This window comes from Chroicocephalus ridibundus, chromosome 13 (genome assembly GCF_963924245.1).
Source record: "Chroicocephalus ridibundus chromosome 13, bChrRid1.1, whole genome shotgun sequence".
Taxonomy (NCBI): Eukaryota; Metazoa; Chordata; class Aves; order Charadriiformes; family Laridae; genus Chroicocephalus; species Chroicocephalus ridibundus.
The window spans coordinates 3,804,017-3,828,125 of NC_086296.1; the positions used below are offsets into that span (position 1 = coordinate 3,804,017).

The window sequence follows — 24,109 nt, forward strand, 5'->3', positions numbered from 1 at the left end:
CTGGGAGTCGTAACTCCTGTGGGATCGTTCTCTGCAGCATAAGTAACTCCCATGTAGCACAATCTTGTAATGGAGCACTTATATTTAGTAGATAGCAGACAGTAATTAATGATGATCTATGTTTGGAAGCGTAGAGCGGCAGAAAATTGGGCTTTGTAACCAGGAATGTCTCTTGTGATGTTTTGAGCAGTGTAAGAAATGCAATGTAAGCAGTTACTGTGGCAACTAAAAGGTAGCTTAGTAGATGTTGATTTTCAGCCTTGTGGGAAATGCTAACTTTACCACTTAGGTCCAAGTCTATTTCTAAAATGCTCGCGAGTGCATTCTGGTACTATGTAATTAGGCTTGTGCTGGTGCTTACTGTAACTACTGATTTTGTTCAGCCTTCTCTTTAGTTATATTCTGGGGCCTGTGTGCCATTTGACTGTGTGGAAATATTGTTACGTATTTGCGTATACAGCGACCTGCCTTATCAGTAGTATTTTCCAGGATGGTTGTATCTAGCCAAAGAGCAAAGCGAAATCTTTGCTATTGTGTCGGTTGCTTTTTTCCCCCCTGAGGTTTCGGAGCAGTTTCCTTTCTCTTGTGATGTGCAGGTTTCATCTGCCCTCCCTTCCTCTTTAAATCGACAGGCGCTTTATGGTTGCGTGTTCTTGTTTTTGCATTCCAAAGAAATCTCAAGAACTGAAATTAGTAGGAACTGATTGACTCGGAACCTGATCTGAAGTCATTTTACAGGTCTAAGCCTGTAAAAAGTCTTACCCTTTCCTGGTTTTAAGTTGCAGAATTTGATAATCAAATGATAAAGTCATTTCCAGCCCATGACAGCTCAGGCAAGTATCTCCTGCAGTGGCCAAGTAATAAAATGTTGGTGGAAAATGACGTGTGAATAATCCTGGAGCAATCCCGTGCAAGTGGTAGGATCAAATTTTGGGAACAGCTTCTCATGGCAAAATCCTACTATGTTTTAGTGAGAAGCCCTGTCTTCCCTAGGCGTACAGACCCGAGCACACATTTTGATGATATTTCCTGTCAGTTGACTTCCTCTGTTTTGTTTTCCAGCCTAAGCGAGAGCTTTTTCATGGTGAAAGGCGCAGCCCTTTTCTTACAACAAGGAAACAGCTCCCAGGGCCAGCGAAGTCTCCAGCATCCTCACAAACATGCAGGTAGTGGATTAAATCACCTACTGAAATTCCTTTTCCCTCTTGCTTTGCCGCTCATCCTGTCCACGGGGACAGGCTAATACCACACGTGGGTGGGTGGATGACTTTTCTAATTGTCATAATGGGCCTTCTGCAACCTGATGAGTAAAACCAGGTTTTCAGCCCTCTTGACTGGAATGGGAACGTATGATTATTGAGTCTTTGTTTAAACCTTTGTCGTTATCTTGGCACTGTAACTGAAGCAGAAGTTTATTCTCTGCAGGCATTGTGGCATTCACCATGGTATTCTTTAGCCAGGGAAGCCTGCTGAGCCAGAGGGTCTGTGCTGAATGTGTATCCCTGTTTTCCGCAGCCACAGATGAAGAAATGTCACTTGTTTCTGCTTCAGTGATTTGATCTTTGCCTTCCCCTTTGGCCTCCGGGGAGGAAAATCGGATGGGCTGAGTCACAGGGCTCTAGCACCTCTTCTATAGCTGTCGAGGTCCTGATTCAGCATGGCAGGGACATTCCTCCGAGTGCTCTCCCAGCCTCCAATAATCTGAAGCTTGTGACTTCTGGTGCCAGCCGACAGCATTTGTTTTTTGAAACTACCTGTTGCTGGGTTTGTTTGATGCTGCCGCTAAGAGTGAGGAACGTTTTAACAGGATTTGGGTCTCTGGATAGATGTGCATTTCTTAGCTCCTTATATCCCCTTTCCTGGTTTCAGGAAAATCCCCTTTTCGGTTAACTCATCACAGTCTGGCCTGTAAGAGTTTATCATGGTTTGAGAACAGACTGTCCTTCCTCCCCCAGTCTCCTCCAGTGTGCCAAACTGGTGGGAAGAAATGGTAGGGAGTTGTATGGTGGACGTACATAAGGATTAATAAACAGCTAGGGGCTTCAGGAAGGTGGGTTCTACTTACCAGGTGGCTTTATGCCTTCTGTCTTTGACAGTTTTGGAATGAGTGGTTACTGGGAAAGAAGAAATAAGATCATTGGGGCATTTGGAGTGCAGGAGCATGTGGGAAAGGCACAGTGTGGTACTGTGTGTCTGCTGCTTAGTAAACACTCCAAGCACAAAGAGGGTGTTTGAATGCCAAGCTTGGCTTTGGGTTTCTTTAATTGTCAGCAATTTCGTATACCCAGCAAACATCCTACGGAAGGAATTTTATCTTGTATGGAAAGTTATGAGTGCATTACCAAGTTATTAGATGTGAACTTGTTTTGTTTTCTTGTAGATTCCTTGTTCCTTTTGCTTGCTTTCACCAAACAGAAACGTACCCGCTGCTCTAGAGCCTAAGGGACTGGTTGCATGAGCGCTTTGTTTTAGATAGAAGGGATCCATCACCCAAACTGGGCCACAGCCCTTCCTCCTCACAAGTTTCTCGTGTTCAGATGTACCCTCCATAAGGCTGGTGGGGCTGATCCCATGATGCCATGTGTGTTTCACAAGTCAAAGGTTTTCTTTTCTCCTTTGTTCCTTTCCTTTTTTTTTTTTTTTTTTTAAAATCAGGGTTGTTCCTCCTGCACCTTCTTCCCCTGTCCTTAGTGCCCATGTCTGTCTGTCTTCTCTACAATGCTGTAACAAGAAGAGTATCATCATTTGTGCCAGTCGCAGGTGGTCTCAATATATTTGGTAGCTTCCAAATATCATAAGGTCGAGTTCTCACGCACCCAGATAACACTCGTCCAAGAAGCTCACTTCTGTTAGAATTCTCTGGGACAGCAAAGTTAATTGGCCTTCCTTAAATGGTATATTTTGACTTAGAAACATCCAGTTTCATTAAAGGTCAGGACCCTGCTGATTCTTAGTGCTGCAAGTCAGAGACCCTTTCTGATTATTTCTCTGCCCTCCCTGCAGGTGATTTGCCCCAGCACCTCCAGGTGATGATCAACCTCCTTCGCTGTGAGGACAGGATAAAACTGGTAAGAAAAGACGCATTTTCCTGATCTCCTTTCTGCTGCAGGCATTGGAAACAGACCCATAGGCATTCATGAAAAGCCATGGCAAATCCTAGATTTCCGAGGTAGCATAACTCTGTGCTGGCTGCCAGCCCTACCGTGTTTTCCTGTCCACTGCTGGTGCCCTGGTCCTTACATCCAGGTCAGGAAACTGGCCTGTCCGAATTGTGTTTATTTTGTTAAGTTTAATTTTCCAGTCGGCTGACAAACACTAATACAGGAGAAGAGACAGGAGCTTGCTGATGCTAGTGGACACTCTTCAGTCAGTCTTGAAACTGCATCCAAATGGGGCTGGGCTTTCTTTTAAAGAAATCTGCAGAGGCTGGAAAAGTCGCTGCAGAAAAGTCTGTGTCAGTTGTCCCCTCCGGCATGGCTAATGTATTTCAGTGAAGGCTCGTGATTGGGAGAGTCCTCTGAGCCTGCCTTTGTTTTCAGTTCAGTACGTGACCAATGTTTTTACCAACTTTCTAGTCGAACCTCTTTAGAACAATCCTCAGGTAAAATTTATAGTATTTCTCCAGACTGGGGCAGGTAACCCAGGCTAATCTTCTCCCCCACCCAATGCCAAATCAAACTGGCAATTAGCCTTGCTGGAAGATGGACCGTCTCTCCCTGTTGTATTTCATGCTGCAGTTAAATAAAGCTTTTGGGCACAATTACACCTTAAAAAAAAAAAATTAGGCAGCAATGGAAGTAATAATTATCCAAAAGCTAGTTTGAAGAACCTGATGACCTTTTTCTAGGCTGTCCGTTTGGAAAGTGTGTGGACAGACCGAGTCCGGTACATGGTGGTTGTATACAGCAGCGGACGACAGGACACGGAAGAGAATATTCTGCTGGGTGTGGATTTCTCCAGCAAGGAGAGGTATGTTTAAGGCAAGGCTGGGCTTGGAAATCGGGCAGGCTGGCTTCTCTGGAAAGCCTGTCAACGCCAAACTGTCCCCAAGCAGCTAGTTTGCAAATTCTAGCAAGAAAGAGGACATGCGTTGAGTTTTCTGACTAGTTATGAGGGCGAGAGAGTGATTTTAGTTTTTTTTTTTTTTTCTCCAGAAAGATTTCATTCTCCTTGGAATCTCTGGGTGGTTGTGGGCAAAGCGTTCACGTGTAATGCTGTGTAATGTAGGTAGGGCTGTGGCATCTACTTCATGTGTGGTAGTTTGCTCTCTGCTCGCTACAAAATGCTCTTGAAGGCACATTTGCAAAACTGGAATTTATTCTAATCCACCAGACTTCACGTCTGTTGATAGTATGATGCAATGGAGCTGGTTTTTGGGGGGTAGCTTAGTTGCCAAATAACATTGGAAAACAATACTGCAAAAGTACCTCCAAAACCAACAAACAATTGTGTCGGTAATGAGCTGTTTCTTTTGTCTGACTGATAAGAGCACATAGTATTTTGAAAGGCAAATAAAATATTTTGTTATCGCAGACCCTCTCACGTTATTCCAGTTCTAGGTGAGTGAACCCAGGCAGAAAAGCTCTTGGCTTGGAGAGACAGGGGTGGTTTGGCAGAGCTGGAGTTAGAAGTCAGAGCTTCCAGGCTGTTGTTTCTGTTCTCCCATGATTTAGCAGGCTGCCATGTTGAGCTGGTGCAGCCAGTGTGACTTTTGTTTTCTTTTTGGAAAACCTTAGTGGATGTTTCCGTTGTTATAAGTAGGAGAGGGGAGCTTTTGCGCTGCAGCGAGACCTGGAGGGAAACTCCCACCCGTACCTTCCTAATACGATCAATGCCACTGGCTTTGCTGCTGCCTCTTGTCTCTGCTTTTAAGTTCCTGCTGTTAGTGTTACAGAGGAAATTCTAATTTCCTTCTGACACACTTAGTGTGCGACAGCAGTAAATGTTTGCTGTGTCATCTTCAAATCTGAAACAACCTTGCCATAATTTGCTCCTGGTGGCTATTGATGTGAGACAAGAGGAAAGATGGAAAAGTCATGACAAATCCATCCCAACTGTAAGATTAGTTGCCATTTCAGTTACTGTCTCCCCGAAAGCCAAAGTTTTTGTTAAATAAGGGTAAGTCTCATGCACAAAGAAGTCAGTTGGCATTAGCGACTTTATTGAGGGACTGTGTGGCTCTGTGTTGGGGCTGAAATGTCACTGCTGAGCTGTAAGTGTTCTGACTGCTGACAGTTTGAAGAGTCAGGCGCTTTTGTGGGTTTTACTCCTTTTACATGTGTTTAATAAAAAACATTTTTTTCCTCGCAAAGCTCTAAAGCACACAGTGTCCATATGTGCGTTCAAACTGGCCTGTCAGATCCTTTGATCCGCTGTAGAAAGCGGCTGAAGGCTTAAAAAAGAAAGGAAAAGAACAAAACAAAACCTGAGTTCTTTGCTGTCTGTTGCGGTGTGCATCCCAATTTCCTTTAAAACTTTAATATCTCGGTAGCTTAATTATTTACTAGTTGAAAGTTACTGGCTCCCATTATAACACGGTTTTCTTGCCAGATTGCATCTCTGAAATGAAAGTGTTCTTTTGGGTTAGGTAAACTCATAAAAATCCTTCTTGTCTTTTCTACCAGCCGGAGTGATGAAGTGAAAAGCGAACACGGAGTCCGTTGAAAGGCCCCTTGGGTCCCCTTTGGAAAGGGCAGGCGGCTGCTCTGCCACCTACCAGGGCTTGCGTTCTGCCGCGCTTTAGTGAGCTGAGTCTCTGAATTCCCTGTTAGGGAAGTGCCTTGCACCGAGCTCATGAGGGTGAGAAAGCCGGCAAGATGATGGGGCAAATACTGCGGTGCTTTCTGGCAGGTTCTGGAGGGGGAGAGAAGAGCTGGTAACTTTTACTCTTGCTTCTGTGATGTTTCTCCAGCCCCGTGGAGCAATCAGCGCGCTAATATCAGAGTAGACCTTTAGACTTCAGCTGTCAATCTCCTCGTGTGTTATGCATTTGATGGCCTAAGGTATTACTAGGAATTACTAGAGCAAGGCTTGAGGATGTTAAAAATTAAAGAGTATTAATAATTTAGGGTATTGGCATGACCGCATGGTGGCCTATATTTAACATCCTGTGTAACAATCTCTCTTCCAGTAAAAGCTGCACTATAGGAATGGTTCTTCGTCTGTGGAGTGACACTAAAATTCATCTTGATGGTGATGGGTAAGAAACCACATTAAAAGGATAAATGTGAATGTCCTTCCCTGCTGCGGGCTGCTCTAGGAGATATTCTCCGTCACCTTGCAAATGAAGTTCCAATTTCAGATTCGGGGCTGCAGCCCTCTTATTCGGGCAGTGAGTTTTTGTCTCGCTGCCCTCAAACTGCTTGGTGGAACCTGTGATACCCAGTGAATGTTCCTGAAATCCCACTCGAGGGGTGGAGTTCCCATTCCTGGCAGCCTACTCCGGGAAGGGTATCTGCTTGCCATTCTGACTTGGGAGGATGTTGGAAAAATCAGTGATAGAAATTCTCATCCCTGATTCTTTTTGACTGTGAGTGCCCCTAGAGCTGCCCTGCAGTAGCTGTTTGTAGAGTGCAGCTCCTGATGCAGAGATGAGCAGTTTCTAACTTTTTTTTTTTCCTGTCCTCTCTCCGTTAGTGGCTTCAGTGTGAGCACTGCAGGGAGAATGCACATCTTCAAGCCAGTGTCGGTGCAAGCCATGTGGTACGTGTGTTAATTAGCTTTATTGAGAAAGAGACTATCATTTCTGTGGATAAATTAAAACAAATAGACTGCATTTTAGCATTCTCCGTAATTGGTATTTAGTGAGCTGCAGCAGAGATGCTGCTTCCCTGTGTCAGCAGGTGCTATAAAGGGACTGTGAGAATACTGATCCGAAACCAGGACCTTCTGCTTCTCTTCAGAGCGGCTCTGTGCCCTTCAATATAAGGGAAATGGCACTAGTGAGATGAATAACTATGAAAGACCAACTTGAATTCATCAGGCTGCAAACCCAGTCTTTCTGCTCTCTGCCTCTTTTTCTAAGTGGCTGAAGGAGGAGTCTGGGGACCCGTTGCCAATCTGATGGCGTTCCCCGTGTTCTGCCTCGTTACTGGGGCCAGGCTGGGGTTCCTGCCGCGCGGAAACTTTCCGTGCCGCCCCGGGTACCTGTTCACCTTTCAGCTCCTGTCACCCCTCCCATGCGCAGGGATTCCAAAACACTGAAGCAGAGGTGGCTGAATCAGCAGCGGCTGTGCCAGCAAATTCCTCCTTGAAGAGGCTGCTACCCAGCTCCGCACAGAACAAATGCATCTCTTCTGGCCTGGGCAGTTTGCTGGCTCCCGCTGGAGCCTTGAGAGATGCCTGTCCTTGTGGCATCTGATAGCGAAAAGATACAGATGTAGAGAAGGATGTCGTGCCAGGGATGATTTGGTATGTAAAAAAATGGAAGTCTTGTTCCTGTCATTTTTTAACTCAGCCCCTCCTGTTGGCAACCTTAGATGTGGTTAATGTATTCAGTACAATGACATCTTCGGAGTAGAGCCTTAAAAAAAAAAAAAAAAAAGGAAGGAAAAAAAAAAGAAAAACAAAAAAATGAGGAGGGAAGGAAGGAAAAAGTAATGCTAGAATTTGGAAAAACAAATGACCCAATCTGGGCCTTGTCCCTGGAGCATGTCAGGGGCCAAGAATGCTGGTAAATATGCATTTGACTCCTTGCTGAAGGTGGTTTGAAAATTGTCCATGTGTTTTATTTTTCTTTGGTCTGGCTTTACAAGTTAGCTAATGATTAGATCCCAGAGCGACTTGTGCCTTGTGCTTGCCTCTTAATCAGGAGGAGATTTCAGCCTTTGCCTTGGCCTGGCTCTTGAGAAGGCTTCCAAGGTGCAGTTTTTGCCCTCTCTGAACTCCGATACAATAAATCTGCGGCTCTCAGAAAGCAAACCGCAACAAACAATGCTGAACATCTTTTTCCTCTGTTGAAATCTCTCACATTTTCTGCTCTGTCCGTTCCCACTGCTGACATCTGTACAAATTTGTTCTCCAAACTTGCAGGTCTGCTTTACAGATCCTCCATAAAGCCTGTGAAGTTGCAAGAAGGTACAACTATTTCCCAGGTGGGATGGCCTTGGTCTGGGCCACATACTATGAAAGCTGCATCAGCTCTGACCAGAGCTGCATCAATGAGTGGAACGCCATGCAGGACCTGGAGTCCACCCGCCCCGACTCTCCAGCCCTGTTTGTTGACAAGTCAGTTCTGAATTTTATTAGAAAAAGTTGCTTTGGCTCACAAGAGAAATCCCCCCTTCTCCCTCTAGTTCTGCCACTGCTTCATTTCCTTTTCCTAAATGTCTTCAAATGTTTTTCTTCCATTATTCTCATAAAAATTGCTTTTACTACAATTCTTTACCACCACTCCTCTGTACAGTATGAGTTGCACCATATGTTTACTGCCAGCTCGGAGACATCCTCTCCTCTCCATTTTCAGGCCAACTGAAAGGGAACGAACAGAACGGCTCATTAAAGCCAAACTCCGGAGCATCATGATGAGCAAAGACCTGGAAAATGTGACTTCTAAGGAGGTAAATACAAAGATTGCTGCTATCTTTATTCTTCCTGCTAGACTCATTTCCAGACAGTGCTGTACTGACGAAGAGACACCATATGACTGGGTGTCGCTGGCTTCTGAGGGTGTACTTCCAACTGTTCCGTAAAGGCTCTGCTCTTTGGCTTTGCTCTACCTCTGTTTCTCCAGCAGGGAGATCAGGGTAATACCGACATCAGAGTGCGTTTTTTCAAGACCTTAGTAACAAGTATGTGACTTTCAAATGCAGAGTGCCTGGTTCTTTGCCAACGGAGTGGCAGCAGAGGTGATGCCTGCATCGCTGTTGGTTTTAGCACATGTAGACATGTCCAAGCAGTGAACGTGCAGCCACTTACTCCTCACTGTATCCCTGCGACTTACACAAGCCAAGGCAGCGCTTAGAAAGGTACAGTTGTGTTAGATGCTCACGGACAGTGCAGAGCAAAGTCTCTGCCTTCCTTTCTCCTTGTTGGCTTCATTTTAAGGTTTTATTTCCTTTGTTCCTGAACAAATGTCAGAGGGGCTTGCAGACAACGTTTTCCTAGTGAGTTTATGGGTAGAAAATCACAAGTCAAGGCTAAAGCTAGTTTGGATCCATCCCCCAGGCTGGTGTCAATACATGCATCCGCAGTGCAGACATATTCAGAGCAAATGGAAATAGTTCTTTTTGGGTTGGGGTTTTTTGCGTGTTTTTTCAAGGGAGGCTATTGACATGCAGGGCTTCCCTTCCTCAAGCTTTTAGCGCTGAAGGCTTCGGGTACGCTCTCGTGTAACAGCAGCGTTACCGGTTGTAGACGCAAGCCGCGAACTCGTCTGTCTGTGTACGTGTTCTCAACTCTTGGTGCAGTCGAGATGCTTTGATTTATTATTTTATTTTTTTTTTGCTGCAACCATTTTTCATGGTGAGTTAAAGGAAGTTGTGCTGCTTTGCATTGCACCTTCCGGAAGCTGAGGTGCAGCGGGAGGAGTGTATGTCTGTGCCCTGGCGTTTTGAAAAGGGAGAGTACTGGAAATCCCTCTTCACCGTCGCTGCTGCCATTATTCACTCCTTGCTTCTGACGGGTTTCACAGTTGTTTGTTAGCTGCTCTCCAAGGTCTTCGTTTCTATCTCTTGGATTATTTTTAAGAAGCAGGTACCCCAAAATACTCCAATGTTATCTGAAGCTTTATTCACAGATCTTAAATCTGGGGGCCTAGGATACTTGGAGACATGCCACGTAGTGAGATTCCTTGTCTCCAAAAGGTTGAATCCCTCTTGCTGATTTTAATGAAGTACCAAAAAAGTGTTTTGCAGAGGAGTGCCAACAAATGTTTCTATTGAACAGCCGTGATTCTAGGTGGCATCCTTTGTTTTCTGCTCTGCAGATACGAAATGAGCTGGAGAAGCACATGAATTGCAACTTGAAAGAATTCAAGGAATTTATAGACAATGAAATGCTGCTTATCCTGGGTCAGATGGACAAACCGTCTCTGATTTTTGATCACTTGTATCTGGTAAGCTGCTGCGTTAGGAATTCCAGAATAGCAGGAGGCTGAATGGGAGTGATGTGACGATTCACTGGGCTCAGGGGAAGCTGGGGTTTGTGGCAGTGCAGACTCGTGTGAGCAAGAGGTACAGCCTGCTCTCCCCCGCTTTGTGCAAACTTTACTCCAGGACCCATATTGCTTGTAAAAGCCTGCAGTAGAGAAGCCCTTGTTTCTAGCTACGTTCTTGTTTCTGGCACTTGATGCCAAGGTTCTTTCAGGTCGATCCTGTTTCAGGCCGTACCGTGGCATAGCTGAAGTTTTCTCTATGCACGTTCATTTTCTGTTTCGAGCAACGGAGATTTTTCTCTTGTGACAAACAAAGGGTCTAGCTGTGGATGCTGCCCCGGTGCGACAGCCGTTTGCTCTTTGACTCTGTATCTTTTTTCTTGATTGGGTCTATGAAGTTCTGTAGGCACGCCAGAACTATGTAAAGAATAAGGCTGATGATGATGTCCTCTACCAGCTTATGCTAAAGCAAAGAACGGTGCGTATTTCGTCTAATCTTTTGCCACTAGATGGTACTCCAAGCAAAACCAGGCACTGCCATCTGGAACAAAGACTTGTTTGAGATGAACACATATGTGCCCGTTATGCTTGGGGTTTTTTCTTTTTTTTTTTTTTTTTCTTTTTTCTGGAGAGCGTCAGAGGAAGTGCTCATGTTTGAGCGCAAAACCTGCCTTTTAAACCCTTTTTAGCTTTCTGTTTTGCAGTTGTGGGGGGAAATGAGTACGTAACCACCCCCATAACTTTCAGGATTTGCTTTCCTGTATACCTGTGATTCCAGTCATGCCACACATAACCATTTTCTTTCCCTGCACGATTTATCTCTGTGGTTAAAAATCCAGAGCGGCCGGGAGCAGTGGTTTGGAATGTGCTCTGTCACATGCTGGCCTAGAACTAACTCCTTAGGTGAGGACGCAATGCCCTCGTCCCCTCCTTCAGGAGGTCCCTGCCTGTTGAGGACAGGACATCTCTGTGCTGAGCTGCAGTGCTGGCTGCAGTGGTGCCGTGTTGCTGTTTCAGAGGCAATTCCCAGTAGAGAGGGAGGGTTTCGGGCTCCTTTGAAACATGTGTTTTGTGGCTGTTGCAGGGGTCCGAGTGGAACGCCTCCAACCTCGAGGAGCTGCAGGGCTCGGGGTGAGTACTGCACCTTTCAAGCACCAGCCTTGAAACCTCCAGTCCTTTGCCTTTAACTTACATTCAGGTCTCTTGAGATGACATACGATATTTATAGACTGTAGGGATGAGTTTGGGCCCATTCCCAGTGATGTGGGTAACTTAACTGTCAAGACTTCGGTCGAGAAATCTTTCCTACCTCGTTTCTATCAATCGCACGTAGAGTGGAAATAACAAAAATTGACGTTTGTGAAGTACATCAAGATCTCTGAACCCCCCCCATGTGTAGCAGCCGAGTGTGAAATGGCCGTACATGTTGTTGTGTCAGGTGTGAATTCCTGCAGGCTGCAGAACAGCAAATATTATAGCGCTAAGCTTAGGAAAAAACTCTGTCTAAATGGAGCAGAACTTCCTGTAGATGAGCAATCTTCACCTCACCTGCCCAGACAGGCAGCTGCAGGGCTGTCTTTCACCACGCTCTCATCACCGCACCACTTCTTGGCTTGATTTACTTTCGCGCTTTTTGGCCGAGTAAGAATTTTGCATATAAATATTTGCTGCTTGCCCAAGGCATACACCAACCCTGATGTGAGAAACTGAAAAAAATATTGCTCAACAGCATCACTGAAAATGTTTAATTTGGAGTCCTTGGGAACAGATGTCTGAACATCTTGGAACGAGTAGATCAACCAGCGTGTTAATACTTTTGATCTACAGGGAAGGCATCTTGATATGCAGCGTCTAAAAGTCAAAGCTGGACAAATTCTGAAACAAATATCCTGTGTCCTTGATTTGTCTGAATGATAGGAGGTAATAAATCAATATGGACATTCGTTCTCCCCCGGGTACGTTGTAATCCCTGCTGTAATATTTGGCAGGAATCGAGAGATACCACGTGACTCCCATTTCATATTTTTGGTCAGAAAGAAGAGAAAAGGATGGTTTTGCAGCTAAAGCCTGCAGTGGAAAGTGGCGATTCCCGGGGTCTCTTCCCAGCTCTTGCCCTAATGAATCACTTGCAGCCGATGCACTTCTCTTCTTCGGGCGTCCCTGAAGCTGTGTGTGGCACACAGCGAGGAGGTTCTGAGGAGGTTACAAAGCCTCGGCAGATGGGGTAAAATAAAATTCCCCTCCTGTGCCCAAGGTCCTGACACTTTGAATGAGATATGCCAGCGGTGAGAGATGGGTGAATGCGCAGGTCCCACATGTCATGTGTGTGACCTGTGTCACCGGGTGTCCCAGGGGTTCGGGATTAGGGATGTAGATAAAATCTTATAGTTCATGTTGTGTCAGATTTCATGGACTTCACAATGTGTGTCAGTTCCCTTTCGTGACCACGGCAGTTCAACTTTATTTTTCGTTTTGTTCTCCACAGCATCGACTACATTTTGAACGTGACCAGGGAAATTGATAATTTTTTCCCTGGTTTGTTCGCGTATCACAATATCCGAGTGTACGACGAGGAGACAACAGACCTCCTGGCTCACTGGAACGAGGCGTACCACTTTATAAATAAGGCCAAGTAAGCGGGGCTGGGAGACACGATTTCGTGTGAGAGCACATGGGAGCCACGGGGTCTGACACTGCCCTGTGTGTTCCATCCAGCACGGAGCCGGGCCCTCCCTGGAGCCACACCACCGGGGAAGGAGGCAACAGGGCTTTTGTCGCATTATTGCTCTTGCCGGGAGTTTTCTGTGTCCCTGGAACTTCCCCACACCTTGTATCTTCCTGTACTGACATTAACCTGTTCCTAGCCTATGATATTTTTTATTATTATTTTGTTTTCCTTCCAAAAGGAAACAAGGACATTTCCTCTTCTCAAGAAGTTCTGGAAATGCTCCAACACATGCCCGTGTTGGACTAGCCCCAGCTGTCTCTGCAGACAAGAGGTGGTGTCAGAGCCCGTCAAACTCTGCTGGGCTTTTACACTGGGGTCCTTCCTGCTTATCCCTGCATCCAAAGACTCGGGCAGGCAGGAGGCTTCGTGGTGGTCTCTGAAATGGCAGCATGATTGAGGCTGCTCTTCTCCAACTCTCAACTTTTCCGGAGAGAGATTCCTCTCATGGTCCCCTTAATCCAAAACGTTTGTGACCTACTGAGCCATGGCGTTAGGGTGGTCAGGAGGACAAAGCACTGTCCCTCCACCACGTTAAAAGTAACGACGAGACATGTTTTCCTGTTTGTCCTTCTGCAGGAAGAATCACTCCAAGTGCCTGGTGCACTGCAAAATGGGCGTGAGCCGGTCAGCATCTACTGTTATAGCTTATGCAATGAAGGAATTTGGCTGGTCACTGGAAAAGGCTTATAATTATGTGAAACAAAAACGCAGCATTGCAAGACCAAACGCAGGCTTCATGAGACAGCTTTTGGAATACGAAGGCATTTTAGATGCGAGGTAAGGCGAGAGGATGAATGGAAAGGTGACCTGCAGGAAATGAGAGCTGATTGTCGGCAACCTCGTGTGTTTTGCTATCGCAAAATACTAATCGATCTCCATGGCGTTCTGTTCAGGCAATAGGTTCTTCTGCCAACGTCTTGCACAGATGCGTGTCGTGCTCAAAGGCGCTGTCAGAGAGTGCGTGGCGCGGTAGTCTGGAGGGCCTTTAGAAGGGCAGATGCAGAAGCCTGGGCTAATTTTGTTTTTCTAAACCTTTCCCATGCTAGGCCTCCCTGGATGGAAATTAGCTGTCTTCTAGGGAGATCTGCTCTGGTTTAATTCAGTGAGGCTTTCTCTGCGTTTGGGAAGCATGTTCGTATTTCTCAGCAGCCAATACTGTTCAGCAAAACATTGTTCTTGTTTTATGAGGCAGAACCGAGCTGAGGCAGTGTTGGAGGCAAGTCATTTGCAGTTCTGGGTGACCATGCCAATCACAAGTCTTTGTCGTTGCAAGCGCTGTAGTATCTAATAAGGGTTTCTGCATGCTCTGCTTGGCCTCTGCTCTACTGGGGGAAGAGGAGGAAAATTTTTCACTCTGGTTCAGCGGGAGCTGTGCCATGAGATGTGCAGAGATGGTGGTTCAGAGTGTTTTGCTCTGGCCGAGAGCTCTGTGCCCCTCCGCCCTGAGGGACTCTTCCCAGGGGCTGTTCCCATCATGGCTCCGAGAGTCTGCTGGGCCAAGAGGCTCCGGAGCGGGCAGGCGGGAGGGACAAAATCCTGATGCTAGAGATGGTTTTGCTCAAGTGGGACTGCCAGGCTGGGCCCACCCTTCAGCCTTTCGGTTCCGGGTTGTGGAAAGGGACGAATGTTCCTGGAACTGAGCATCCTGCAGCTGAACGGGAATCACTTGTGTCTTTGTCCTTTCCCCCAGCAAGCAGCGCCACAATAAGCTGTGGAAGCAGCAGGCAGAGAGCAACCTACCCCAGAACACAGACGGCACCACAGGGTCGGGCGATTTCTTACTCGAGAGCTTAGACATCGATCTAGAAAACCGCCTGGCTGACCTGGACACACCTTCGCAGTCAGCGTACCTGGACAACCGCGCCGGCACAGAAATGTCTGTGGGGTTTAATTATTGCTTCCATCGCCTCTCGGACACGCTGCTGGAGAACAAGATCCCTGGTGACAGGGAGGGCTTTTTCCACGTGGACGAGCTGGAGCGGGACGCGCTTGCGGAACGCACCGCCTCGCTGGTGGGACAGCCTCCGACTGTGCCTCCGGAGGGGAGGCTGGTGCAGACGGCGAAAGCCCTGGAGACAGCGGAGCCGCTGGCAGAGCTGAGCAGTTTCACTGAGAAGGAGGTGAAGAAGAAAGCGGACTTCAGCCCCCGTAAGGGAAGGGTAGTGCTGGGCCCCGGGGATCCAGGGGAGGACAGTGTCAGGGAGGAAAATCCAATGGAGAAGTGGAAGCGGCGTTTGTCCATGCACAAGGAAGAGAGCAGGCTTAATAGAGAGAACTTGAATAACAACAACAGCAAAAGGAGTTGCCCAGAGGATTTTGAGGTGCGTATGGAGTTGAAATGTAGGTGATTAGCATGGCTGACTACTGCAAGTGAAACTGCTCTTCTCATCTTCATAGCACAGTTTCATTTGACTTGGATAAAGCCTTTCATTCCATGATGAGCTTCTTCCTTTTCGAAGTGCTTCTGAACATGGCTTTGCTTGCCCAAGCTATGGATTTAGATGCCAGAGAGAGAGAGCGCACACATGTGAGTGCCCTGTAAACTGCTTTGGGCAACTTGCTTGCATGATCATCGCTTGAAACGGTAGGTATTCTTCCAGTATCTTGAAGATACTGTCTGCTGAGAAAGTACGTGGCTTTTGTTCCTGCTGCAGGGCCTTAAGAGAAGCGGAAATGGGCTTTGTTTCAAATCTGCTTGGCTGTAAATATATTTTGTGGTCTGTGCCTCTGGCTCTGCTGATGGCTGATGTCCCGTTCTGTGCACATTCATCTGTACCTGTTTTCTTTTTTGCAGCACGATGCCGTATTTGGGATCCTCAGTAAAGTCAAGCCTTCCTATCAGTCTTGCACTGACTGCATGTATTCCTCGGCCAGTTTGTCTCCCGACTCCTTTGGGGAGCAGTGTGAAAAGCTGAACCCCGGCACCACGCGTCGCAGCACCACCATCTGCACGCAGCCAGCCCTCCTCTCCCACATCAATTCCAACTTGGCGGACCACCTGCCCAGCAAGGCACACTCCGAGGAAGCAATCAGAACTAAAAATAATGAGGCTTCGCTTCCTCTGTCGGCAGGAACTGGTACTTTGGAGGCTGGCGCTTGCAAATCACTTGATCAACACTGCAGCATTTTGGAGAAAGGAAAAGATGCACCAAAAACCCCAGTCAAAACTCTGCTGCCCAGGAGAAACTCGCACTGTGACAAGAGCCTCCTTAACGCAGAACTGGTAAAAGAAGAATCTCTGGCCAGAAAAGATAGCAAACCTACCAAGGATCTGAAGTACTTGTTCAGCAAAGACTTGGAAAAGCCAAGTGCAAATAGTTACTTGATGCAGCATCAGGAGTCTCTTATTCAGCTGCAGAAGGCAGGCTTGGTTAGGAAACACACCAAAGAGCTGGAGCGGTTGAAAAGCCTGCCCTCGGACGCCTCGTCGCTGCTCAGAGAGAGCCCCCTGAGCAGAGTCGACTCTGGCGTCGTGGAGGAAAGCGAGGGTCTGATTTCACATCACAGCCTCGTACCTCTTCTGGGACCCACGCCGTTGATACCCAAAGAAGAAAACGACGTGGAGAAGTTAGAGGTGAAACGCGTCTTGGAGGGGATCTCTCAGAAAACCTCCATGCCTGTCATGTGTCGGTTGGAGCACACGAGTAGTTTCACCAAGGACTTTCTGAAGACCATCTGCTACACCCCCTCCTCCTCCCGGAGCTCCAACCTGACGCGCAGCTCCAGCAGCGACAGCATCCACAGCGTGCGGGGCAAGCCCGGCCTGGTGAAGCAGCGAACTCAGGAAATTGAGACCAGGCTGAGACTGGCCGGCTTGACTGTGTCTTCTCCTCTGAAAAGGTCCAATTCTCTCGCCAAGCTGGGATGTCTTAACTTGTCCTCTGAGGACTTATCAAGTGACATGGATGTGTCAACTATAACGGACTCAAAAGAGGCCGTTTCAAGTGAGTCTTCTGTGCTCTGTGAGCCACAATCCACGCTGAGGAGTGCAGACGTCACCTCCAAACTGGCAGCGAAGCCAGCGGTCGGAAACTTGAAGAACACGCTTTGGATGGGCAAAAGTTGATGCCTTCTGCAGGGGCAGGGGTGGATTTTGGGGGTTTTATGGCATTTATTCATTGCACCGGTGCAGTTTTATCATCTGACTTGCAGTAGTTCATCTGATGCCACCTCGTCTTCCCCTCCTTGTGCTCCGAGTAGGGAGAACAAAACCATAATGGGTCATGATGAATGGCACAAGGGAAAATAAAATGTATTGCATGGCTTAGAAGAGGACTTTGTGTGTGAATTGCCTGTTGTCCTGCAGGATGCTATTTCTAGTGCTGTTTGCCAAGTATAATAATGTGGTTTTGTGTGTGTGTGTATATATAGATAGATATTTGTGTCTGTTTATCTATCTATATATATATAATGCTGAAATATTCTGTTTCAAAGACTCAACAAAATAATTAATCATGACTTCTTTTTTTTTTTACAGAACAAACACAAATGTCTAGTTAAAAGAGAGCACTTGTGGAAAAATTCTTAAAATGGTGACATGAACACTACCTCTGTTCTTGCTGACTTCTAGTCTCGGTTTATTTGTTGTTCTTTTTTAAAAAGGCTTTTCCCACAATACTTACCCTTGTTTGAAGGTATTTCCTTAACGTTAACTGTAAAGGCCTGGAGGAGTTTGGAGACAGAGGCTTTCCCGCCCCGAGTGAGCTGGCTGTGAAGTGAGGGAGTACCGAGCTGTGTTCGTGTTGACTCTGTGACCTGCTGGCGTTCGTCCGTCTTCGCTGCGTGACCGGGTGAATCGTCATAGTGTCCTGTTGGTGCCGGAGCGACACCCGGACTGTGTCGCTGGCGCAGGCTTACGCTCCCATGAAGAGGCATCGTGTTCTTTGGGTGTTTTTTGCTGTCGTTGTGGTTTGTAATGTCCCAGTAACTAATGACGAGCCTGGCCAGTAAGTGACCGTGGACCCTAGTGAAGCTTTGTGTGATGCTGTGTCGGTGTCGTGGATCCTGTGTTGGGGACCCTTCTGCATTGGGCTGTTGGTGGCACCCCATGCCGGCGAGACGGCCGAGGAGGGACAGCTCTGCTGGTGTCCCATGCATTTGAAATTGCAGTAGGCAATAGGCAAACGTGTGTCTTTTCTGATCAGTGCTGTTGGTTTTGGTAGAACGGTTCCTGTGTCCTCGGTTTGCTGCTGCCTGGGAAGCTGTTGACAAAGTCCAAGGGGTTATTTATGCTGGGTGGCAGGAGCCTGGGTGGCCACAGAGCGGGAAGCCCGGGTGTACGTGTCCCAGCTCCTGCAGGGGTGACAGTGACATAAATCCTGCTCTCGGGGGGGGCACATCCTTCGGGGCGAGCAGTCAAACAGAAATACGGGCTCGCTCCAAAGCGAGAGGGATGATGAAGGTGTGGGGGAGATCTCCTTTCGGAGGAAGGCATGACCTGCAGGGAGGACAGCGGGGGCTGCCCGTGCTCTCCCTCGGCGAGGCGCCCGTGGTGCTGTGTGCTCCGCAGCGATCGTGGCCGAGGACGCGTGGCCCTTCCCATGCCAGAGGCTGGCTCTTGGGGACCGCTCACAGGCCGGTGTTACCGTGCGCTCCTCTTCTTGCTGCCCTGCGGTGGGTGGTGTTTGTAAGGCGGCAGTTCAGCCATGCTATGTGAAATGCACGTTTTCTTAGGATATTCTGGGCAGCCGGCGAGGTCAGGAACTGCTCTGCGCGAGATGCGCCGGTCGCGTCGGGAGGGAAGAGCTTGAGAAGCGCGTAGGGGACACGCTCCGAACCTTGGTGCCCCCCAGCTCCCATCTGAAACCGGGCTGACTGTGCGTGCCGTTGGGGTGGTGTTTTGAAGCAGACTTGGGGGTCAGAACAGACCTTGGGGGTCAAAACAGACTTCTCGGGGGTCGGTGATGGCAGAGGGATGGATTTGCTCGTTTAGCGACCAGGCTGTGGACGTGAGCTCTCACACACTTTAAGATCTCTATCGAAAGCCGTTCTTAAAATTCCCCTCCTTGCGGTGGTGGGGGGGAGAGCAGGGCTGCAGGCAATCCTTCTCAGAGTCTGTATTAATCAAAAATCCACAGCCTTGAGAAAGGGAGACGCGTCTTTTACTGTCCTAAATGCCCAGAGTTTACCTTTTTTCCTTAAGCGGAAGACCCCATGTTTTTATATTGCCAGTGTGAGGAATTGTAGGGACCGGCAATCAGTAAATAAATATCCCTTCTTCGGAGAGTCGTGACTTTGATGTACGTTTTCAGCTGAAGGCACGTTTCCTGTTTCACCCATGAAGGCTGGTTTCAAGCAAAAGCTGCTGCGTGAGGGGACCCTGCAAAACGGGCGCAAGCTTTTGCTTTTTAGGGCCGAGAAGGCGCCGGGTCGTGTTCGGGGTGGGACTGAAACACCCCCCACCCGCTGCCAGCGTACCACGGGTGCGCCCGCAAGTCCAGATCGGCAATAAATTCCCTGTATTTGTGTCATCTTTCCTGTCCTCCTTTACACCCGCATTGTGATTTCTGAAGGGGGGGCAGGCGATGGGGGCCCGGGGGAGGCCCCGGGGCTGTTTGATGCCTGGCCGGAGCCTCTGCCCTCGCAGCGCCGCGCTCAGATGCCGTCCCAGCGCAGTTCGATCCGTTTGCACGGTTATTTTTCTCCGCTTTATGTTACACCGGCACCTTTCTCAGCGCTGCAGGCGCTTCCCATCGCTGCCTGGCCAAGGGAAGACGTTGGAGTGCAGCGGCGGGGGGGGGGTCGGATTTGAACGAATTCAGAAAAATTCCGTTATCTGATGCAAGCGAACGTACATATATATATATATATGTATATTTCCTTCCTCTTTTCTTGAGTGCCTGCCGAGCTCTGCTGCGTACAAACCCCCACTTTCCCGGGGTGTAGCGCGGCACCAACCGGGGCACGGGTAGGTAGGAGTCGGTCCCGAAGCCGCCGTGCGGGAGAAGCACCAGCGTGCCATTTCCAAGGGTTTTGTAGCCAAACCTACGATGCTTCGTTAAGATTTGTTGCATGAGACGGTAGATGTGTTTGTCCTCTCCCCCCGTTATTGTAATTCTTTTACAATTGAGTGCCTTAATAATAGTTTACAAATACTGTGTATTTACGCTGAGCTGTTAAACTCTGCTGTTTGCTTGTCCTTTTTTTTTTTTTTTCCTTTTTTTGGTGCTTTTGGTGTTTCCGGTGGCAGTGAGACCGTTGCTACTTCTGCATATCCACCTCCCGGCCCCGCGGAGCTCAGCGCTGTAACCACTTCCCTCCTGTCCCGGGTACGGCAAAACCAAAGGGCTGTGTTGAGCTGCCTTGAGCCGCCGCAGCCCCCGGCGCCCCCATTTCTCTATGCATCGCTGCAGAAACACGTCCCCGGGGCTGGGGGTGTCCAGGGAGGCGTCCCCGTGGCCGGGTCCGAACTCAAACCCAGTCCCATTCTGCCAGAAAACCCGAAACGCACAAAACTGGCACCTTATTTTTCCAGTCCAGGCTTTGTCGGTCTGTGTGATAGCAATAGCCGTGTGTGTGTGTATGTGTCCCGCTCCCCGGGTTGTCCTTCCCGTGGTGCGTGTGGCTGGGTCCTGTCCCTCTGTCCCCCCCCAGCCGTCGCCCGCTGTGCCCTGGGGAGCCGGCTCCCGCCCGGGCGGTGGAGCCCGTCCTGCTCAGAGCCCGAGCCCGGAGCCGGCGAGGAGAGGAGGGGTTGGGTGAGTAACGTGTAGCTGTTCAGTGTGTTGCTGTACTCTGTGATAACGCCGTCCCTGTTATTCCATGGTATTTCTTAATTCTGGTTTTATATTTAAATATGCAGCATCTTTTGTACTGTACGTTCGCGGTAGGGGACGCATAATGCACTTTTGGGTTTGTGTTTTTTTGTTGTTTTTTTTTTTTTTTTTTACTTTTGTTTGTAAAAATGTACTGTATATTTTATGTGCTTCTTGTGAGAAAAAAAAAAATAAACTTTTTGGTTTTTGATTTGTTTGCCTTTTACAAATGAGCTCTGCAGCGTTTTTGGAGGAGGTGGGGAAGGATCAGCCCGGCCGTGGGGAACAGGCCCCGTGGGGGCGGAAAGAAAAGGAGGCGACGGACAAATATCACGGGAGCAGCAGCCGCCGCCGGCTCCCGCAGTCCCTTGTGTCCCTTGTCCCGTGTTATCTCTTCCCGTCTGTGCTCCCTTTTTTTTTTTTTTTTTTTTTTTTTTTTTGGGTCCTGGCTGTTTTCTGCCGCTGAAGGCCGTGCTGGGAGATGCTTTTGTCCCTCTGGGTTGTGTCCTCACAGCACTGGCCGTGTTTCAGCTGCCCTGCCGGGACGGTGAGCGCTGCAGAAACGCACCCGAGCCACGGCACGGGCTCACTTGCAGGATTTTTAAGGGGAAAAAGGAATTAAATAGAGATAGACTTCATTCCTGGAGGCAGGAGTAGAACTGAAAAGTGGAATTCTCCGCTCCAGCCTCTCTCAGAGACCCCAGGCTGGGTTTAAGGAGAAGCTCCTCGTGTTTCTCCGAGCGGATGCCGGCAGCGGGGCCATGGTGTGTGTCACAGCGATGCCTGCGCTGGGCCAAGCCCCCCCTACGCGGAAAAGTGCTTATTTGGAGAGGGGCTTGTGCTACCGCAGCGACGTGGGGGGGTTTAATTCCCCCAGACCTGCGCTGCAGCCTCCTCCGAAGAACAACTCCCCAGCGCGAAATCCCGGGATGCGGCTCTTCTGCCCTGAGCCGCTCCTGCTGCCGCCCCAGCGTCCGCCCGAGGTGGGACCGGCCCTTCCCGGGCATTCACCGAATTTTGCCTTTAAAGGCAAACAGTGAGCATCTGTCTCCTGTGCCGGCGAGGAGCCTCCTCGCTGCCTGGGATTGTTCTCGCTCTCCGAGCTGCTTCAGGGAGGAACATGTCAGTGTTTACCTTGGCAGAGCAGCAAAGCGCAGGCTGGGGATGCTCTCCAGCTTTGGCACGCTTGCTAATTGCCTCCAAGAGTCGTTAACCCCCACCAGAAATATTTGCTTTTTAGAGTTTTTTTGGTTTTTTTTTTTTTCTTGGGGGGGAGGGGGGGGTGATTTGGCTTGCTGTTGGCCGCTGGTCAAGCGGGGCAAAGCCGCATTTAGTGCCTGCCCTCCCTGCCCCGGCACCGAGGAGCTGCGGCTCCGCCAGACCCGGGCAGGAGCCGGCACTCGCCGCTGCCTCCACGTTTGCCAACGCACGGAGCCCACGCCGCAAACTCATCGGGGTGAATTAAACTACTTTTAAGTCCTACCGCAGCCTTCGCAGAGGCAGCGGGGGTCGATGCGGGGGTGATAAGGGTGCAGCGACGCGCTGCGTGGGAGCGAGGGGCTGGGGAACGTCTTCCTTTCAGCCGGCGGCGGAGTGTCACCCCGCAGCCACCTGTGGCACACGCTGGCTGATGCTGCTGCGCGTCACCCGCACATTTCTGGGCTGCGCTCGCAGCTTGGCAGGGACTGGCGCGCAGGCGGCGGTTCCCCAGCTGGGAAAATAACCTGCAAACGACGGAGGAGAGCGCCCCGGGCTCCCTGGGGTGGGTTGGCGAGGGGTTTTGCTCTTCTCCTTACACCCGAGAACATCTCCCGTGGGAATGGGGCTCTTCCCCCGCTGCGGGAGGTGGGCTGTCGCGGCGCGGGCAGGTACCCGCTGCGGGAGCTGCAGCATCCGGAGCTGGAACCGGCATCTGATGGATGAACCTCCCCTGGCGGAGGACGGAGACCCTCCTGGGCTGAGTCGCCCCGGCACGGAGCGCTTGGCTTCGCGTCAAGGCCTTCCCAGAGTCGCCCAGACATGCTTACGTGATGACACACGAAGGAAAACAGTGGGAGCGAGTGTGTGTGTGTGTGTACACGTACAGTTTTTACACCCTGGGGTTAACTCTCTCCAGCGCTGAGCCACGGCGGAGCTGGAGAGCTTGTGCTCCTCAGGCTCCCGCTTGGGGAAGCAGCAGCTTTCTCGCTGTCTCGTGCTTTTGAGGTCCTTGGGACAGAGTCTGTCCCTTAGCCAACGCCATTTTGGGGTCAGATGTTTGCTGTTAGTTCCTTTAATTCACACTTCCCTTGGCTGGTTCACCAGACGGCGCTCCCTGCTCATCTCGGCTTCCCAAAGCTGGAGATCTCCCCGCCGCCGCCGTTTGCGTCTCGAGAGTTGCCTCTAAGAGGCGACACGTGTGAGAGGCACCACGGGACGGGACCGTGAAATGGCCGGTGGGGGCCCCGGGGCCGCTGGTGAGTTCGTGTGTCTTTTTTTGTTCTTGTTATGATTGAAAGTTGGTTCTTTGCGGAGCGGTTCTTGTTATGGCCGAATGTTACATCCTGTTGTGATGTTGCTATGGCGAAGCCAGGCAACATCTGGAGCAACACGAGTTCTCTCCGGCGACCGTCGGAGGGTTTATTTATAGCCTCGCTGGCGAAAGGAGGCGCCTGAGCATGAAGCAGAGGATGGTGGGGGCAGCCTGGCACTGGGTGCCCTCCCGGTTGGGTCCCAGGGTGGTGGGAAGACGCGAGGTTGGGTGGAGGAGCCCGTAAGCGGTACGGAGCCGTACTGGGGACGGAGCAGATCTCCTCAAGGACCTGCTTGACTCCGTCCTTTACCCGCAATGGGAGGAGGACGGTTCCCTACCAGCACTTCCTCCACCCCGCTCTGGTGAGACCCCACCTGGAGCACTGCCTCCAGCTCTGGAGTCCTCAGCACAAGGAGGACACGGAGCTGTTGGAGCGGGGCCAGAGGAGGGCCACGAAGATGATCCGAGGGCTGGAGCCCCTCTGCTGTGGGACAGGCTGAGAGAGCTGGGGGGGTTCAGCCTGGAGAAGAGAAGGCTCTGGGGAGACCTTAGAGCCCCTTCCAGTCCCTAAAGGGGCTCCAGGAAAGCTGGGGAGGGACTCTGGAGCAGGGAGGGGAGCCACGGGACGAGGGAGGAATGGTTTTAAACTGAAAGAGGGGAGATTTAGATGAGATCTCAGGAAGAAATTCTCTGCTGTGGGGGTGGTGAGCCCCTGGCCCAGGTTGCCCAGAGAAGCTGTGGCTGCCCCATCCCTGGAGGGGTTCAAGGCCAGGTTGGACGGGGCTTGGAGCAACCTGGGCTGGTGGGAGGTGTCCCTGCCCAGGGCAGGGGGTGCCACTGGGTGGGCTTTAAGGTCCCTTCCCACCCAAACCATTCCGTGATTCCCAGTTTCACCCTGGGGTCGGGTGCCCGCAGGGGTCGTCAGCAGACACCGTAATGATGTCATTGGGGGAAAAGATCAAGTTTGGCAGGTGAGCGAGGCTGGGTTTAGTGAAGGAAGCGATGCGCGCAGAGAAGCAACAGGA

General features: G+C 49.7%; 2 protein-coding genes across 6 annotated transcripts in view; both read left to right on the forward strand.

Annotated features, from left to right (window-relative positions):
- The window catches only part of SSH1 (slingshot protein phosphatase 1), a 40,756-nt gene extending 19,973 nt beyond the window's left edge, over positions 1-20,783 (forward strand). For all 5 annotated transcript variants that reach the window (XM_063350937.1, XM_063350941.1, XM_063350938.1 and 2 more), the window contains 13 exons: positions 1,063-1,166; positions 3,004-3,068; positions 3,848-3,969; positions 6,131-6,199; positions 6,637-6,702; positions 8,032-8,226; positions 8,465-8,558; positions 9,926-10,054; positions 11,178-11,224; positions 12,579-12,725; positions 13,398-13,598; positions 14,512-15,142; positions 15,616-20,783. In XM_063350937.1, coding sequence (XP_063207007.1) covers positions 1,063-1,166; positions 3,004-3,068; positions 3,848-3,969; positions 6,131-6,199; positions 6,637-6,702; positions 8,032-8,226; positions 8,465-8,558; positions 9,926-10,054; positions 11,178-11,224; positions 12,579-12,725; positions 13,398-13,598; positions 14,512-15,142; positions 15,616-16,887 — 3,142 coding nt within the window. In that variant the 3' untranslated portion in view covers positions 16,888-20,783. The remainder of the gene's footprint in view (positions 1-1,062; positions 1,167-3,003; positions 3,069-3,847; positions 3,970-6,130; positions 6,200-6,636; positions 6,703-8,031; positions 8,227-8,464; positions 8,559-9,925; positions 10,055-11,177; positions 11,225-12,578; positions 12,726-13,397; positions 13,599-14,511; positions 15,143-15,615) is intronic.
- A 2,121-nt stretch (positions 20,784-22,904) lies between these two features.
- CORO1C (coronin 1C) overlaps positions 22,905-24,109 on the forward strand; it is a 58,776-nt gene continuing 57,571 nt past the window's right edge. The window contains exon 1 of the mRNA XM_063350765.1: positions 22,905-23,028. Within this exon, the coding sequence (XP_063206835.1) occupies positions 23,001-23,028 (28 nt within the window). The 5' untranslated portion in view covers positions 22,905-23,000. The remainder of the gene's footprint in view (positions 23,029-24,109) is intronic.